This window comes from Hyperolius riggenbachi, chromosome 10 (genome assembly GCF_040937935.1).
Source record: "Hyperolius riggenbachi isolate aHypRig1 chromosome 10, aHypRig1.pri, whole genome shotgun sequence".
NCBI lineage: Eukaryota > Metazoa > Chordata > Amphibia > Anura > Hyperoliidae > Hyperolius > Hyperolius riggenbachi.
In genome coordinates this window covers 262,312,470-262,330,293 of record NC_090655.1, presented here as the reverse complement: position 1 = coordinate 262,330,293, position 17,824 = coordinate 262,312,470, and the positions used below count along the sequence as shown (strand labels likewise).

The 17,824-nt window shown below is 44.0% G+C and overlaps 1 protein-coding gene across 1 annotated transcript; it reads right to left on the bottom strand.

Annotated features, from left to right (window-relative positions):
* Nucleotides 1-3,568: 3,568 nt before the first annotated feature.
* Nucleotides 3,569-17,549, bottom strand: LOC137535373 (zinc finger protein 665-like). The gene is made up of 3 exons (XM_068257204.1): nt 17,483-17,549; nt 10,966-12,022; nt 3,569-5,535 (listed from the first exon to the last, which is right to left on the bottom strand). Exons 2-3 carry the CDS (start codon nt 11,804-11,806, stop codon nt 3,836-3,838), a joined length of 2,541 nt encoding a protein of 846 aa, XP_068113305.1. The 5' UTR covers nt 11,807-12,022; nt 17,483-17,549; the 3' UTR covers nt 3,569-3,835.
* Between the last annotated feature and the right edge of the window lie 275 nt (nt 17,550-17,824).

Below are 17,824 nucleotides of genomic sequence, written 5' to 3'. Positions count from 1 at the left end.
GACCAGCGACGCAGTACTGCGTCGCCAGCTGCAGGCTAATTAATCAGGAAGCAGCCGCTCGCGCGAGCGGCTGCTTCCTGTCAATTCACGGCGGGGGGCTCCGTAAATAGCCTGCCGGCCGCCGATGGCGGCTCGCAGGCTAAATGTAAACACAAGCGGAAATAATCCGCTTTGTTTACATTTGCACGGCGCTGCTGCGCAGCAGCGCCGTAAGGCAGATCGGCGATCCCCGGCCAATCAGCGGCCGGGGATCGCCTCCATGTGATAGGGGACGTCCTGTCACTGGCTGCACAGGACGGATAGCGTCCTGTGCAGCCTCAATCGCCGGGGGGCAGCAGGTAGGAGAGGGAGGGGGGAATTTTCGCCGCGGAGGGGGGCTTTGAGGTGCCCCCCCCCCCCCGCAACACCCAGCAGGCAGAAGAGATCAGACCCCCCCAGCACATCATCCCCATAGGGGGAAAAAAGGGGGGGGGCAATCTGATCTCTCTGCCTGCTACCTGATCTGTGCTGGGGGCTGCAGAGCCCACCCAGCACAGATCAGTAAAAACAGCGCTGGTCCTTAAGGGGGGGTAAAGGGTGGGTCATCAAGTGGTTAATCACTATTAATCACAATGAAATGATCTATATCTTGTTTTTCCCCACAAATTGGGCTTTTGGGGTTTGATATTTGTTTTCAGTTATTACCTAATTTTCTATGCATTTTAAAGGGAAAAACAAGGAAAAAATACACCATTTCTCCAATTTTATCCCCGATAGTTTTAATATAAACATGGCTACTGTACATAAAACCCACCCATTTTATCTGCCTATTTGTCCTGGTTGTCACAAGATTTTAATTATGTCCCTAGTACAAAGTATGGTGACAATATAGTATTTGGAAATAAAGGTGTATTTTTTCTTTGGTGGGTTTTTTTTCACTATTTTCCCGTTCACGGGAATGCAAACGCACATCGGCAGCAGCACTGTCTGACTTACAAAAACGTCCTGGAGCCATTAAGAGGCTCTAGCAGGACGTTTTTATAAGTCTGCTTGTCATTAAGTGGTTAAAGGACAACTATCACTAAAATCATAACATTTAAAGGGGAACTGAAGTAAGAGGTATACGAAGGCTGACATATTTATTTCCTTTTAATCAATACCAGTTGCCTGGCAGCCCTGCTGGTCTATTTCTCTGCAGTAGTATCTGAATAACACCAGAAACAAGCATGCAGCTAGTCTTGTCAGGTCTGACTTTAAAGTCTGAAACACCTGATCTGCTGCATGCTTGTTCAGGGGCTATGGCTAATAGTATTAGAGGCAGAGGATCAGCTGGATGCCAGGCAACTGGTATTGCTTAAAAGGAAAAAAACATGGCAGCCTCCATATACCTCTCTCTTCAGTTCCCCTTTAAAGTAAATGTGAATTAGGCCTGAAAGATAAATGGAATTTAAACCAAAAATCGCGATCACCAAGATCACAATTTCAGAATCGTCAAAATTTCTGTGATGACGTCATTTCCACATGGGGGAGTTTGAATAAGCATGAGTCCAACGCTGTCCGTCCTCTCTTGTCATCTGCTGACTCTTGTGCACAGCATACTTCCTGGTTCCTGTATGTCACATGACATACAGGAAGTATGCCATGGATTAGAGCCTGAAGGAGGCGAAGTGGATAGATGGGCATCGTTGGACTCTTGCTGAAAGCTATGTCCATCGCTACCGCAGCTTGGGGGCACAGATGGTGCATAAAGAGACACAGGGACAGAGGCGCACAGAGGAGGGGAACAAAGCTTGATTTAAAGGAAATCATGAATCGAATTGAAATCACGATTTCAGACAGAAATCACGTGATTCAATTTTTTCCTAAAATCGTTTAGGCCTAATGTGAATATATACAAGTAAGAAGTACATTTTTCCCAGAGTAAAATGAACCATACATTTCTCCTATGTTGCTGTCACTTACAGTAGGTAGTAGAAATCTGACATTACTGACAGGTTTTGGACTAGCCCATCTCCTCATGGGAGATTGTCAGGGTTTTCTTTATTTTCTTTTGTTGATTTGTTATTGTATCTTCTGTAAAAAAAAAAAAAATCTAGGTTCATTTTCCAGCTCAGGGATCTTTAGGACTCGTTTCCACTGGCTGCCGCACATGGCTGCGAGACACACGGTGGCACTTCATGTGCTGCAACTACACAGATGAATCCCAGAAGCCATGCCATGCATGGCTATGGGATTCGCTGCCACCCGCAAGGAAAAATGATGCAATGTCAGCTGAATTGGTAAGGCAAGCAATTCGGCCGGCGGCAGCATTGTCCAGCAGGCGGCAGCATTGTGTACAGCAGGCATGTCAGTGAGACATAATATCTGGGTCATTCAGCTTCCAACAAAAAACAAAAAAATATTTTTTCAGCACTCTCTTGCTATCAGAAGGGCGTTTTCAGCCAGAATCCTGCCTCACTTGCATAGACAAAGCACCTTGTTCATTAACCCTTACAATGAGAAATATAAAAGTGAACTCGGGCAAGTGCTAACTAAGCTTAAAATTAAACGTATACGGGGAAAAGAGGATTTTGGATAAATGGGAACAAAACTCATATACAAAAGGATCAAGTTGTCACCCAAAGGTACCCATTAAAACTGCTGGCACGCTAAGTGTACACGGACCTTGCCTACATAAAAGTGTGTAAGCCAGCTATAGGTGGAACAACATGGACTTTTATGGATCAGTGAAAAATCTTTGCAGAATACAAAAATATTAAAAATGGTGGCATGCCAGTGACAACAACACATATTAGTATAACAGCGCTGTTATGCAAACACTCCGCTCACTCACTCAGCCTCACACACGCAATGCTGACCAGACTGACAGCAGGTGGGCCCACAGTGACACCACTGCTGCTGTACCTTAGTACTATATGTACCCACGTTTATCTCATCGTGTCACCTCAGTTCAGGGACTTTAATGCTTTACAAACCAATGCACTGAGCAGCATGAGAGAGTCCTCAGGATTCTGTGTAAATATGCTGCCATGTGCATCTAGCAAGATATAAAAACAACATTGGAAATGGCCATACACTTATACATTTCCACGCAATGTTCCAAAATGATTGTTTCAATTCAGAAGGAATCCATTCCTACCATACACTGCACATCAATCCCCAATAGATTCCAGCAGGGAGTGTATTGAAAATCGATCGAACTGCAGAGTTGCACTATTCGATGCAGTGCAAAGCTAAAGGCCTTAATCTGCCAATGCTGTTGCCCCGCCCCCGATTGTTTTACACTTTCCATGCTGTCCAATTGATGCTTTAAACTAATTGTTCAAAATGGATCAAAATTTGATTTATCTGACATTTTGGAGAATCAATTCCCAGCAGATAAATCAAATCTGCAAGAAATCAAATAAGAAAATCATGAGTGTATGGGCACCTTAATATTTATGGCAAAACATTCCCCACCCTCAGTGCAGTAATAGAGCTTACAGTCATACGAATTTCCCATCCAGGACTCGACCCACAGACTGTTGTGATGTACATCACAACAGTCTGTGGGTCGAGTCCTGGATGGGAAATTCGTATGACTGTGGACTTTAAATTGAGAGGTGTGATGGACCCCTCATCCCAGTAGGACTCCCCTGTATCTGCATGGTAATAACCTGAGGCTGGTGAACTACTCCACAGTAATAGAGCTTCTCACCAGTGATGAGAGACGGATAAGCAGAACTAAACACGCCTGTTATTGGCTGCTGGACTCCACTCTCCATCCTCCCTACTTCCGGCTATGCTGGGGAGATGGAGAGCAGTGTGTTGTGGCCAGTTCAGGTTCACTGAAGGCGGAGCTATGTTTCACTGACCCTTACTGACCACCGGTGTGAGTTCTCTCATGTCTGACAAGATGTGGTCTCTGTGCAAAACATTTCCCACACTCAGCACATGAATAGGGCTTCTCACCAGTGTGAACTCTCGCATGTCTGACAAGATGTGATTTCCCTGCAAAACCTTTCCCACACTCAGCACATGAAAAGGGCTTCTCACCAGTGTGAGATCTCTCATGCATGACAAGCAGCGATTTATGCCCAAAACCTTTCCCACACTCAGCACATGAAAAGGGCTTCTCACCAGTATGAGATTTCTCATGACTGACAAGATATGATTTCTTTATAAAACGTTTCCCACACTCAGCACATGAATATGGCTTCTCACCAGTGTGAGATCTCTCATGTAGGACGAGCTCTGATTTACTTACAAAACATTTCCCACACTCAGCACACAGATAGGACTTTTCACCAGTGTGAGATCTCTCATGCATGACAAGCAGTGATTTACGCCCAAAACCTTTCCCACACTCAGCACATGAAAAGGGCTTCTCACCAGTGTGAGATCTCTCATGTATGACGAGCTCTGATTTACGTACAAAACATTTCCCACACTCAGCACACGAATAGGATTTCTCACCAGTGTGAGATCTCTCATGCATGACAAGCAGTGATTTACGCCCAAAACCTTTCCCACACTCAGCACATGAAAAGGGCTTCTCACCAGTGTGAGATCTCTCATGTATGACAAGCTGTGATTTCCGTATAAAACATTTCCCACACTCAGTACATGAATAGGGCTTCTCACCAGTGTGAGATCTCTCATGATTGACAAGATTTGATTTATCTAAAAAACATTTCCCACACTCAGCACATGAATACGGCTTCTCACCAGTGTGAGCTGTCTCATGTTTGACAAGGTCTGCTTTTCTTTGGAAACATTTCCCACACTCAGCACATGAATAGGGCTTCTCCCCAGTGTGAGCTCTCTTATGTGTGAAAAGGCTTGCTTTATACCTGAACCATTTCCCACACTCAGAACATGAATAGGGCTTCTCCCCAGTGTGAGCTCTCTTATGTGTGACAAGGCCTGCTTTAATTCTGAAACATTTCCCACACTCAGTACATAAATAGGGCTTCTCACCAGTGTGAACTCTCTCATGTATGGCTAGTTCTGATTTGAATTGAAAACATTTCCCACACTCAGCACATGAATAAGGCTTCACACCGGTGTGAGTTCTCTCATGAATGGCAAGATATGATTTCTGTACAAAACATTTCCCACACTCAGCACATGAATACGGCTTTCTGACCATGTGAGCTTTCTTATGTCTGACAAGATGTGATTTAAGCCCAAAACATTTCTCACATTTAGCACATGAATAGGGCTTCTCACCAGTGTGAGATATCTTGTGTATGACAAGCTGTGATTTCCGTATAAAACATTTCCCACACTCAGCGCATGCATGGGGCTTCTCACCAGTGTGAGATCTCTCATGTATGACAAGATGTGATTTCCAACAAAAACATTTCCCACATGTAGAACAGGAATGAGACCATCCAGCAGGGGCAGAGCTGTGCTGGGCACGAGGTCCCTCAGGATTAGAAAGGTGAGGGGGAATATTTGGGGTAACCAGGATATCTGCAGGAGGCTGTTGTCCAGTGACATCATCATCCGCTGTACAGTCTGTGGATACAGAGAGACGAGTCTCTGAGAGGTTCCTGATGCCGGGACTCCGCCCTGCAAATAGATAAATATCATCACTTCCTGTTAGAGAATTCTGAGGGAAGGAAGAATTATCATTAGGGATGGTCAGTGAGCTGCTGATAATTCCAAGTTGATGTAAAGTTTATGCAGATTGGAAATAGAAGAAATGTTGCAGCTGCATGACTTTGCAAATAATTAGCATACAATTTGCACCAGCTCAGAGTTAATGGCATTTTACTGAGCATCACTAGTTATCAGCCTGACAGAGAACTGCAGAAGGTTGGGCTCATTACAGGCGGCCAATCACATGACTATACCTTTGGCTTGCATGCAAATGTTATAAAACTTGGAATTCAGCCAGTTAAATGCATTTCCTGACAATTGTGATTAACTGGATACAATTTGCATTACATTTACATACAAGTCAGAGTTATTTGCATCTCATTGACTATCCCTGCAGCTAAAGCATTGGCCATACATGGGAACGCAGTAAGTTGTGGAGCTTGATGAGACAGTGGAAGCAATGTGTTACTCCTGTGACAACAGACCTATATGTACTTATAGCAAGAGATCTGTGTTATGTTTGTAGAGCAGTGTGGTGTCACTTACACATTCTTATTACCCCTGTATCCTCGTGTCACTCATATGTCTGTTGTAATGTACAGTTATCTAGAGGCCTGCATCAGGTCGAGTACCTGGGAGTTACCTGAAATGCTGGTCCGGTCCGGGTACCCGAATTGATTCTAAATGGGTTGCGGGCAGATAAGCAAGCATAAGACAATTCTGTGTTTTTTGCTTTCCAAAATCTGTGAGAAATGCTGGGACCAGAATACTTGCTGACTTGTTTGCTGCTGCTTAGCAGACTACTTCCTGCTCTCAAGCTGAAACCTCCCCTCCCCCCATAAAAGTACATATAACTGGGAACATGCCAGTGTGAGACTGAAGATGTGTTTTTCATGGATGGCCAGAAATCACTGGGCCATGCTCTGTTAGAAGGGAAGGTGTAGGAGGAAAGCGTGGTCTGTTAGTGACTGGGGATATTTGATTGGACAAGAGCTAGAGAATATTCTGGCATGTTCTCTAAGCTGGAGGAAGGAGCACAGAAGCACAATGGCAGGCAGAGAGGCACATGGGGCAAGATCTGCTGACAGACAGTGTAGCTGCATCCATAGCCATCTAACACGCACAGGCATGGAGGCAGAGAAGCACATGGCAGGCAGAGAAGCTCAGGCCACATAGGACAAGATCTGCCCACATATTGTTTAGCTGCACCCACAGCCATCTAACACACACAGGTATGTGTTTGCTGCATATGACAAAAATAATTAAAGACAGGCTTTTAATAACAGACAGGTACAGAACAATGGGGCAGATTTATGAACACAAGTGCATGCAGAATGGAGGGAAAACTATTGGAGACATTAAATAATAGATGTTTGTGCTGTTTTTTTTTTCGTTTGGTTGTGATAAATCTGCTTCAGTTAACTTTGATTCAGCTTGGTAAGTCCTGAGTAGGTGTGCGTATTAAGTATATTTGTTCTCCCTGCTAAAAAAGCCTTGTTGCACTCTTATACAATTCTGATTTTTTTTATTGAATTACACTGTTTATTTTGCTGCTGAGCTGCTGTAAAGAAGCATAGATAGCTTAGCTGCTTAGGGTGGGTACACACATCCAATTTGGATTGACCAATTATCTCCCAATTTTACATCTCCCATGTACCATGAAATTATCTCATAGTTTCATGCTTCATGGAGGTTGTACATTGGCCAAACATAATTGGATGTGTGTATGCACCCTTATGTGCAAGTTCAGATTTAAAGGGAACCTAAACTGAGCAAGATGTGGATTTTTCCTTTTAAAATAATCCCAGTTGCCTGACTCTCCTGCTGATCCCGTGTCTCTAATACTTTTAACCACAGCCCCTGAACAAGCATGCAGATCGGGTGTCTGACTGAAGTTAGACTGGATTCAGCCACTACTGCAGCCAAAGAGATCAGCAGGACTGCCTAGCAACTGGTATTGTTTAAAAGGAAACATACATCTCCATCTCAGTTAAGGTTTCCTTTAAATGCTGCCCATACATTTGTGCTGTGGTTATAGACTTGGTGAGACAAACTGTTTCTCCCTGATGGAAATATCAATTGTTTGCTAGATCAAGGATGTATGTAAGCAAGAAATAATCCAAAGCTGGAAAGACGAGTTCATTTTGGCACATAATGTTTCTTCTCAAGCCTACACGTTTTTGCACAGGAAGATCCGTCAAACACCTTCACTCAGCAGTAGCTCATCACTAACAAATGAAGGTTCTAACAGAAGCAATTGCTCTTAGGGTGCATACACACACTCAAATGACCAATTTGACCACATCGATTTAGTATGAGAGCTTACCTACACAACCTGTTGGAAATATTCAAAATCTGTTGGCTCTCATATGACATCTGATTGCCATCTGGAGTCAGGAAGGAATTTTTCCCTTTTGGGGCTAATTGGACCATGCCTTGTAAGGGTTTTTTCGCCTTCCTCTGGATCAACAGGGATATGTGAGGGAGCAGGCTGGAGTTGTACTTTGTACTGGTTGAACTCGATGGACGTATGTCTTTTTTCAACCAAAATAACTATGTAACTATGTAACATGGAAGGGGTACAATGAACCAATCAAGATTGTGTGTGTATGCACCCTTACATCTGAAAATTCTTTATGAGCCTGGACTCAGTGGGGGACATTTATCAAGAGTGTCTGAGACCAAATATTGGTAAGTTTTTAGAAATCCATGCAGAACTGTCTCAGGCATCTTAAGAAATCACTAGATACAGGTAGTGCAGATTCCTTCTAAAACTGTTGTATAATAGGAGGAGCTAGGAAGGTCTCTCAGACAGTGCAGTGTGTGAGGGGAATTGCTCTTGCTGAGGTAACCAACACACCTGCTGTATTGATAGCAGCAGGCTCGGAGGAGGAATTCAGCAGGGGGGAGGAGCACATCACAAATCATGTCTAGCCTGCACTCTGCAATCATATCTATCCTACAGTTCCACGCCTGTAGAACTGCTATTAAGCACGTCTTAATCTGCACCAGTTTAGGGATGGATTTACACTTTTCTTAACTAGTGTAGCTCTAGAAATTCATGCTAAATTGCCACTATTACCTAGGATTTAAGAAGGTTCTTATTATCATGCAGAACTGTTCTCCCTGCTGGTTAGAACAGACTAAGAAGAAAAAACTGTCTGTAATGTGTTGATAAATCTCCCCCCACAGTCTATTCTTTGCAGCTTATAGCTACAGCCGCGGAAGTGTCACCCTGGCCACCACAATGCATGCTGGGAGATGTAGTATATTAATGTGACTACATCTCCTGTGATCACATTAAAGAGACTCCGTAACAAAAATTGCATTCTGTTTTTTATCATCCTACAAGTTCCAAAAGCTATTCTAATGTGTTCTGGCTTACTGCAGCACTTTGTACTATCACAGTCTCTGTAAAAAATCAATGTATCTTTCCCTTGTCAGACTTGTCAGCCTGTGTCTGGAAGGCTGCCAAGTTCTTCAGTGTTGTGGTTCTGCTATGCACTCCCCCCTCAGGGGGGAAAGAAACACACAAATGATCTCTTGAGATTCAAAAGGAAGGCTGTATACAGCCTGCTTGTGTATGGATGTATTTTCTATGTGTGGACATACTGTACATCAACCTACTTCCTGTTTTGGTGGCCATTTTGTTTGTTTATAAACAAACTTTTTAAAGCTGTTTTTAACCACTTTTAATGCGGCGGGGAGTGGCGAAATTGTGACAGAGGGGAATAGGAGATGTCCCCTAACGCACTGGTATGTTTATTTTTGTGCGATTTTAACAATACAGATTCTCTTTAATGAACTACATCTCCCAGTGTGCAGGGGCAACCCTTCCACCGAGCTTTACTTTCAGAAGATGGAGCTGCACATTTAGATGGGGAGCAGCCTAAAACAGACGGGGACAGGGATGTGGGTGCTCTGTGCTGCTATTTGTTGTTTGAGCACTATTGTTACTTCTTGCTTTTAAAGGGAGTCTGATGCGAATTAAAAAAAAAATACTCACCTAAGGAGAGGGATGGCTCTGGGTCCTATAGAGCCTTCCCTTTCTTCTGCCAGTCTCCACGTTCCCCCGCAGGCTCCCCCCATTGGTGGTCCATGACCAATTGGTCGTGGACTTCTCTCTTCAGGGTTCAGTAACCAAGGTCATCAGCACACCAACCATAGTTTTCAATGCAACGCACACTTTATTGTGCACAATAAAGTGTGCGTTGCATTGAAAACTATGGCTGGTGTGCTGATGCCTTGGTTACTTATGATTGAACGTGATGTTGCCTTCATCACAGCATCAAACACCCAGCAATTAATAGTGTGCCTGCTTCTCTTTGCAAATCTCTTCCGGGTTGGAGAGACCTTGGCGGTCTTTGGAAGCACTTAGGCTTCCGAAGCCGGGCCACTCCGTACTGCGCACGCACGAGCGCCCTCTCTCGCATACTCGTGCAGTTCAGAGCTGCCGGTCTTCGGGAGCCAGAGTGCTTACAAAGACTACTAAGCCTGCGCAGTACAGCCCAGAGGACGTCCGATGACGTCAGCGCGCCGCCGCGAGGCGCATTTTGGAGCGCACAAGCAGCCTGACCTGGACGCCAGCCTGGCCAGGTCGGGCGCGCCACCGGTGACCACCGGGAGCCTGTGGAGCGGCGCCGAGGGCACCTCCTGCCTGCCACGGGCTGGAGGAAGCCCCAGGTAAGTGGATGGGGATTTTTATTTTTTTGGGATAGTCCCTGAACCTTCCCTTTAATAAATTTGCTGAAACCTCAAGTAAACTTTTTTCATGTTGTCACTATGGGGTGTTGTGTGTAGAATTCTGAAGAAAAAAATACATTTAACCCATTTTGGAATAAGGCTGTAACATAAAATGTGGAAGAAGTGCTGCTCTGTGAATACTTTCCGGATGCACTGCAGGTTTAGAGGAGGAAGCTCTTTCCCAGAGGTCCTCATCTGATCAGCATTGTACTTCTGCTGTGACATGTAGCTGGATGCTTCTCACTCACCCATCCCCTCTCCACAGAACAGAACATACTCCAACCATCAGGGTGTCTGCACTGTTGTTAGTAAGCTGTCACCAAATACAATCAAGGATGATAGATTTATATGAGAGAGATCTAATAGCAGTATGTATGATTAGAGATGATTAATCAGGTGCAAATAATCTCTCCTTGCATTCAAATTTCATGTAAATGTTATGCATCTTATACTTGGACCAATTAAGAATGACAGGTTATTCTGATTGGTCCAATGTCAAGCTGCTTATAATTTACATGAAATTTAAATGCGCTAAAAAATACTTTGTACCTCATTGATCATCCCTACATAGGATAACCCCTAATGTGGCCAGTGTGTGAGCAGTGACACAATCATATCAACTAATGACATAGTCAACATGTAATTTTGATTACTCACCTGTTCTGTCATCTAAAAGTGGGTCCTCCTCTTTATTTGTCTCCATCATGCCCCCATCCTCCATAGACTTCTGATCAATCCTCACATATGTCTCTTCTTCCTTTTTAAATGTCCTCATTATGTCACCCTCCTTAATAAACCGCTGATCACCCCTCTCATATGTTTCTTCCTCTTTAATCGTCCCCATCATGTCAACCTCCTCCATAGACTGCTGATCACTCCTCACATATGTCTCTTCTTCTTCCTCTTTATTTGTCCTCATCATGTCACCCTCCTCCACAGATTGTTGATCACTCCTCACACATGTCTCTTCTTCTTCCTCTTTATTTGTCCTCATCATGTCATCCTCCTCCACAGATTGTTGATCACTCCTCACATATGTCTCTTCTTCTTCCTCTTTATTTGTCCTCCTCATGTCACACTTCTCTGAAGACTGCTGATCACTCCTCACATATGTCTCTTCTTCTTCCTCTTTAATTGTCCTCATCATGTCACCCTCCCCCATAGACTGCTGATCACTCCTCACATATGTCTCTTCTTCTTCTTCTTTAATTGTCCCCATCATGTCACCCTCCTCCATAGACTGCTGATCACTCCTCACATATTTCTCTTCAATTGTCCCCATCATGTCATTCTCCTCCACAGGCTGGTGATCACGCCTTACATACATCTCTTCTTTCTCTTTATTTGTCCTCATCATATCACCTTCCTCCATAAACTGATTATTCCTCACAAATGTCTCTTCTTCCTTTTTAATCACCCTCATCATGTCACCCTCCTCTATAGACTTCTGATCAATCCTCACATATATCTCTTCTTCTTCCTCTTTAATCACTTTCATAATGTACCCTCTTCCATAGGCTGCTGATCACTCCTCACAAATGACTGATTTTTCCTGTTTAATTGTCCCCATCATGTCACCCTCCTCCATAGACTGCTGATCACTCCTCACATGTCTCTTCTTCAGCTTTCATTGTCCTCATCCTTTTGTCCTCCTCAATAGACTGTTGATCACTCCATATATATGTCTCTTGTTGTTTGAGCTCAGTTCTCAGTTCTGAAAAGAATAAATTATAGCAGTAAGATATTAGCAGTAATAAACAGAGCACAGAAAAGAACATACCGTAATTTGCTAGGGGACTATAATATCCCATAAGCTGTGGTATCCTGCACATTCAGTACCACCGTCCTCTCTCCCAGTGTGCCTTGCTCATCATCTGCTGCTTCTCTCCTCCTCTCCATGCACACATTCCTGGGAGGTTACAGCAGTGCCGGCAGCGTTAGATGGATGAGGATGTGAGGAGAGAACAGCTGGAGACAGAGGAAGATAGGAGCAGAGGCCTGCAGCTGATTAGCTATAAATTATCATTACTTATGCCCCTGGCACCTGATGAACTAGACAGATGGGACTGCAGCTCCATATCCTGACCATACCTGAGCCCACCTGTCCATCACCTACTAACCCCAAACCCTCCAAGAGCCATAGCAACAAACCTCCCAGCTGTGGCAGTGCCTATACCAGGACCAGAGCAGCAGAAGCCACCCAACCACTCTCCAGCTGCAGCCTCCATCTCCTCTGCCTGCCCTACCAGCCACGCCCCCTGTTACCTGGCTCCACCCCTAGCTGTGACCCACCATCCATCATGTTTCTGCAGACTCCACCCTCTCCCACTGTGGGACTACCCAACACCAGTGGCTCCTGACTCCACATTGGCTTCTTCCCATCAGAGATACAATGGACATGGTTATACGGCAGTAGGGTTGCCGGGCTATATAGCGGTTTGACTGTGCATGACACAAGATGGAATGCAAGAACAGGAAGAAGAAAGAAGTAAATACACACATGCAGGACCCCCCGGCAATTCAGTATTTGTTAACCCTCGCTGCTGTTACCCACTCCCCCACCTGGATATCTATACTGCGGGCACCTACAGTGGGGTGCAAAAGTTTGGGCAACCTTGTGAATCGTCATGATTTTCCTGTATGATTTTCCATCTCATTGGTGTCATATGCGATCTATGGGACGCGTTGCACAACTCACTACCGCACGTCCTCCTTTTGTCGAAAAGAGGAAGTGCGCAGTGTGGTAGTGAGTGGTGTTACGCATCCCACAGGTCGTGTATGACAGCAATGAGACGCATAAGATCCACAGACTTCTGGATCTTATTACTTCTGGATTATAATGATTACTAGGAAGGTGAGATGCCAGCACTGGAGGGACATGGCTATATTCCATATACATCTTCTCTTGTCTCTGTGATGTGAATTATTACTAGGAAGGTGAGATGCCAGCACTGGAGGGACATGGCTATATTCCATATACATCTTCTTGTCTCTGTGATGTGACTGAATTATTACTAGGAATGTGAGATGCCAGCACTGGAGGGACATGGCTATATTCCATATACATCTTCTCTTACCTCTGTGATGTGACTGAATTATTACTAGGAAGGTGAGATGCCGGCACTGGAGGGACATGGCTATATTCCATATACATCTTCTCTTACCTCTGTGATGTGACTGAATTATTACTAGGAAGGTGAGATGCCAGCACTGGAGGGACATGGCTATATTCCATATACATCTTCTCTTGTCTCTGTGATGTGACTGAATTATTACTAGGAAGGTGAGATGCCAGCACTGGGGGGACATGGCTATATTCCATATACATCTTCTCTTGTCTCTGTGATGTGACTGAATTATTACTAGGAAGGTGAGATGCCAGCACTGGAGGGACATGGCTATATTCCATATACATCTTCTCTTACCTCTGTGATGTGACTGAATTATTACTAGGAAGGTGAGATGCCGGCACTGGAGGGACATGGCTATATTTCATATACATCTTCTCTTGTCTCTGTGATGTGACTGAATTATTACTAGGAAGGTGAGATGCCAGCACTGGAGGGACATGGCTATATTCCATATACATCTTCTCTTGTCTCTGTGATGTGACTGAATTATTACTAGGAAGGTAAGATGCCAGCACTGGAGGGACATGGCTATATTCCATATACATCTTCTCTTGTCTCTGTGATGTGACTGAATTATTACTAGGAAGGTGAGATGCCAGCACTGGAGGGACATGGCTATATTCCATATACATCTTCTCTTGTCTCTGTGATGTGACTGAATTATTACTAGGAAGGTGAGATGCCAGCACTGGAGGGACATGGCTATATTCCATATACATCTTCTCTTGTCTCTGTGATGTGACTGAATTATTACTAGGAAGGTGAGATGCCGGCACTGGAGGGACATGGCTATATTCCACATACATCTTCTCTTGTCTCTGTAATGTGAATTATTACTAGGAAGGTGAGATGCCGGCACTGGGGGGACATGGCTATATTCCACATACATCTTCTCTTGTCTCTGTGATGTGAGTTATTACTAGGAAGGTGAGATGCCAGCACTGGAGGGACATGGCTATATTCCATATACATCTTCTCTTGTCTCTGTGATGTGACTGAATTATTACTAGGAAGGTGAGATGTCGGCACTGGAGGGACATGGCTATATTCCATATACATCATCTCTTGTCTCTGTGATGTGACTGAATTATTACTAGGAAGGTGAGATGCCGGCACTGGAGGGACATGGCTATATTCCATATACCTCTTCTCTTGTCTCTGTGATGTGACTGAATTATTACTAGGAAGGTGAGATGTCTGCACTGGAGGGACATGGCTATATTCCATATACATCTCCTCTTGTCTCAGTGATGTGACTGAGTCATTACTAGGAAGGTGAGATGCCAGCACTGGAGGGACATGGCTATATTCCATATACATCTTCTCTTGTCTCTGTGATGTGAATAATTACTAGGAATGTGAGATGCCAGCACTGGAGGGATATGGCTATATTCCATATACCTCTTCTCTTGTCTCTGTGATGTAGCTGAATTATTACTAGGAAGGTGAGATGCCGGCACCTGAGGGACATGGCTATATTCCATATACATCTTCTCTTGTCTCTGTGATGTGACTGAATTATTACTAGGAAGGTGAGATGCCAGCACTGGGGGGACATGGCTATATTCCATATACATCTTCTCTTGTCTGTGATGTGACTGAATTATTACTAGGAAGGTGAGATGCCAGCACTGGAGGGACATGGCTATATTCCATATACATCTTCTCTTGTCTGTGATGTGACTGAATTATTACTAGGAAGGTGAGATGCCGGCACTGGAGGGACATGGCTATATTCCATATACATCTTCTCTTGTCTCTGTGATGTGACTGAATTATTACTAGGAAGGTGAGATGCCGGCACTGGAGGGACATGGCTATATTCCATATACATCTTCTCTTGTCTCTGTGATGTGACTGAATTATTACTAGGAAGGTGAGATTCCGGCACTGGAGGGACATGGCTATATTGCATATACATCTTCTCCTGTCTCTGTGATGTGACTGAATTATTACTAGGAAGGTGAGATGCCAGCACTGGAGGGACATGGCTATATTCCATATACATCTCCTCCTGTCTCTGTGATGTGACTGAATTATTACTAGGAAGGTGAGATGCCGGCACTGGAGGGACATGGCTATATTCCATATACATCTTCTCTTGTCTCTGTGATGTGACTGAATTATTACTAGGAACGTGAGATGCCGGCACTGGAGGGACATGGCTATATTCCATATACATCTTCTCTTGTCTCTGTGATGTGAATTATTACTAGGAAGGTGAGATGCCGGCACTGGAGGGACATGGCTATATTCCATATACATCTTCTCTTGTCTCTATGATGTGAGTTATTGCTAGGAAGGTGAGATGCCAGCACCGGAGGGACATGGCTATATTCCATATACATCTTCTCTTGTCTCTGTGATGTGAGTTATTACTAGGAAGGTGAGATGCTGGCACTGGAGGGACATGGCTATATTCCATATACATCTTCTCTTGTCTCTGCGATGTGACTGAATTATTACTAGGAAGGTGAGATGCCAGCACTGGAGGGACATGGCTATATTCCATTTACATCTTCTTTTGTCTTTGTGATGTGACTGAATTATTATTAGGAAGGTGAGATGCCGGCACTGGAGGGACATGGCTATATTCCATATACATCTTCTCTTGTCTCTGTGATGTGAATTATTACTAGGAAGGTGAGATGCCAGCACTGGAGGGACATGGCTATATTCCATATACATCTTCTCTTGTCTCTGTGATGTGTATTATTACTAGGAAGGTGAGATGCCGGCACTGGAGGGACATGGCTATATTCCATATACATCTTCTCTTGTCTTTGTGATGTGACTGAATTATTACTAGGAAGGTGAGATGCCGGCACTGGAGGGACATGGCTATATTCCATATACATCTTCTCTTGTCTCTGTGATGTGACTGAATTATTACTAGGAAGGTGAGATGCTGGCACTGGAGGGACATGGCTATATACCATATACATCATCTCTTGTCTTTGTGATGTGACTGAATTATTACTAGGAAGGTGAGATGCCAGCACTGGAAGGACATGGCTATATTCCATATACATCTTCTCTTGTCTCTGTGATGTGAATTATTACTAGGAAGGTGAGATGCCAGCACTGGAGGGACATGGCTATATTCCATATACATCTTCTCTTGTCTCTGTGATGTGACTGAATTATTACTAGGAAGGTGAGATGCCGGCACTGGAGGGACATGGCTATATTCCATATACATCTACTCTTGTCTCTGTGATGTGACTGAATTATTACTAGGAAGGTGAGAAGCCAGCACTGGAAGGACATGGCTATATTCCATATACATCTTCCCTCGTCTCTGTGATGTGACTGAATTATTACTAGGAAGGTGAGAAGCCAGCACTGGAAGGACATGGCTATATTCCATATACATCTTCCCTCGTCTCTGTGATTTGACTGAATTATTACTAGGAAGGTGAGATGCCGGTGTTCCGACGTGATAATCTACACGTCGAAATTGCCTACATCCACTATCAAACGTATACCAGGAGGGTTAGGGTTGGGGGAGGGGAAGGGATAGGAAAAGTCTATGGGATGTAGGTTAGTTCGATGTGTAGGATAAAGTGTTGGAGCACCGGCACTGGAGGGACATGGCTATATACCATATACATCTTCTCTTGTCTCTGTGATGTGACTGAATTATTACTAGGAAGGTGAGATGCCAGCACTGGAGGGACATGGCTATATTCCATATACATCTTCTCTTGTCTCTGTGATGTGACTGAATTATTACTAGGGAGGTGAGATGCCGGCACTGGAGGGACATGGCTATAGTCCATATACATCTTCTCTTGTCTCTGTGATGTGACTGAATTATTACTAGGGAGGTGAGATGACAGACATAATCTATGGCACATGTAGGGTGGCCACTAGAAAACTGGCAAACAAGTCACAGCAGTGATATAAAAGTCTCTTGTATAGCAATTACTTGAAGGTAGATGATCAGGATAGTGACAGGAGTACTATGACCTCCTCTGTAACAAAGTATGTCCACCCCGACCTCTCCTCTGCTCAATATATAACAACAATCACACAATTACCTTTTCCAGCAACGTGCTCTCTCCACTTCCTCCAACTTTTCTTCCTGCTTTGTTAAATAACTTCCTGTCTGTGGTTTCATTACTTCCTGTCTGTGTGATCGCCATCTTGTGGTGAATAGACTTACTGCAGCCTTAGTTTGAGGAATCACCTGCACTCAACCATCTAATACTATTAGTATAATTATTTTTCACAGAACAACATCTTCATCTAGATATGCATCCCATGTCCTTATGATTAATAACATTAATTATTATTATTAGTCCCCTGATAGGTGGTAGAAAGGTTGTAGCTGCCATTTGGATGTAGCATAGTTATAGGACTTCAAGTGTCAGTTTCTGGAA

Coding starts and splice junctions, on each gene's coding strand:
- LOC137535373 (XM_068257204.1), bottom strand. CDS start 11,806: ATGAAAGTGATTAAAGAGGAAGAAGAAGAGATATATGTGAGGATTGAT. Junction 5,536..10,965: donor ACTTTTAGATGACAGAACAG/GTGAGTAATCAA, acceptor ATCTATTTGCAG/GGCGGAGTCCCGGCATCAGG.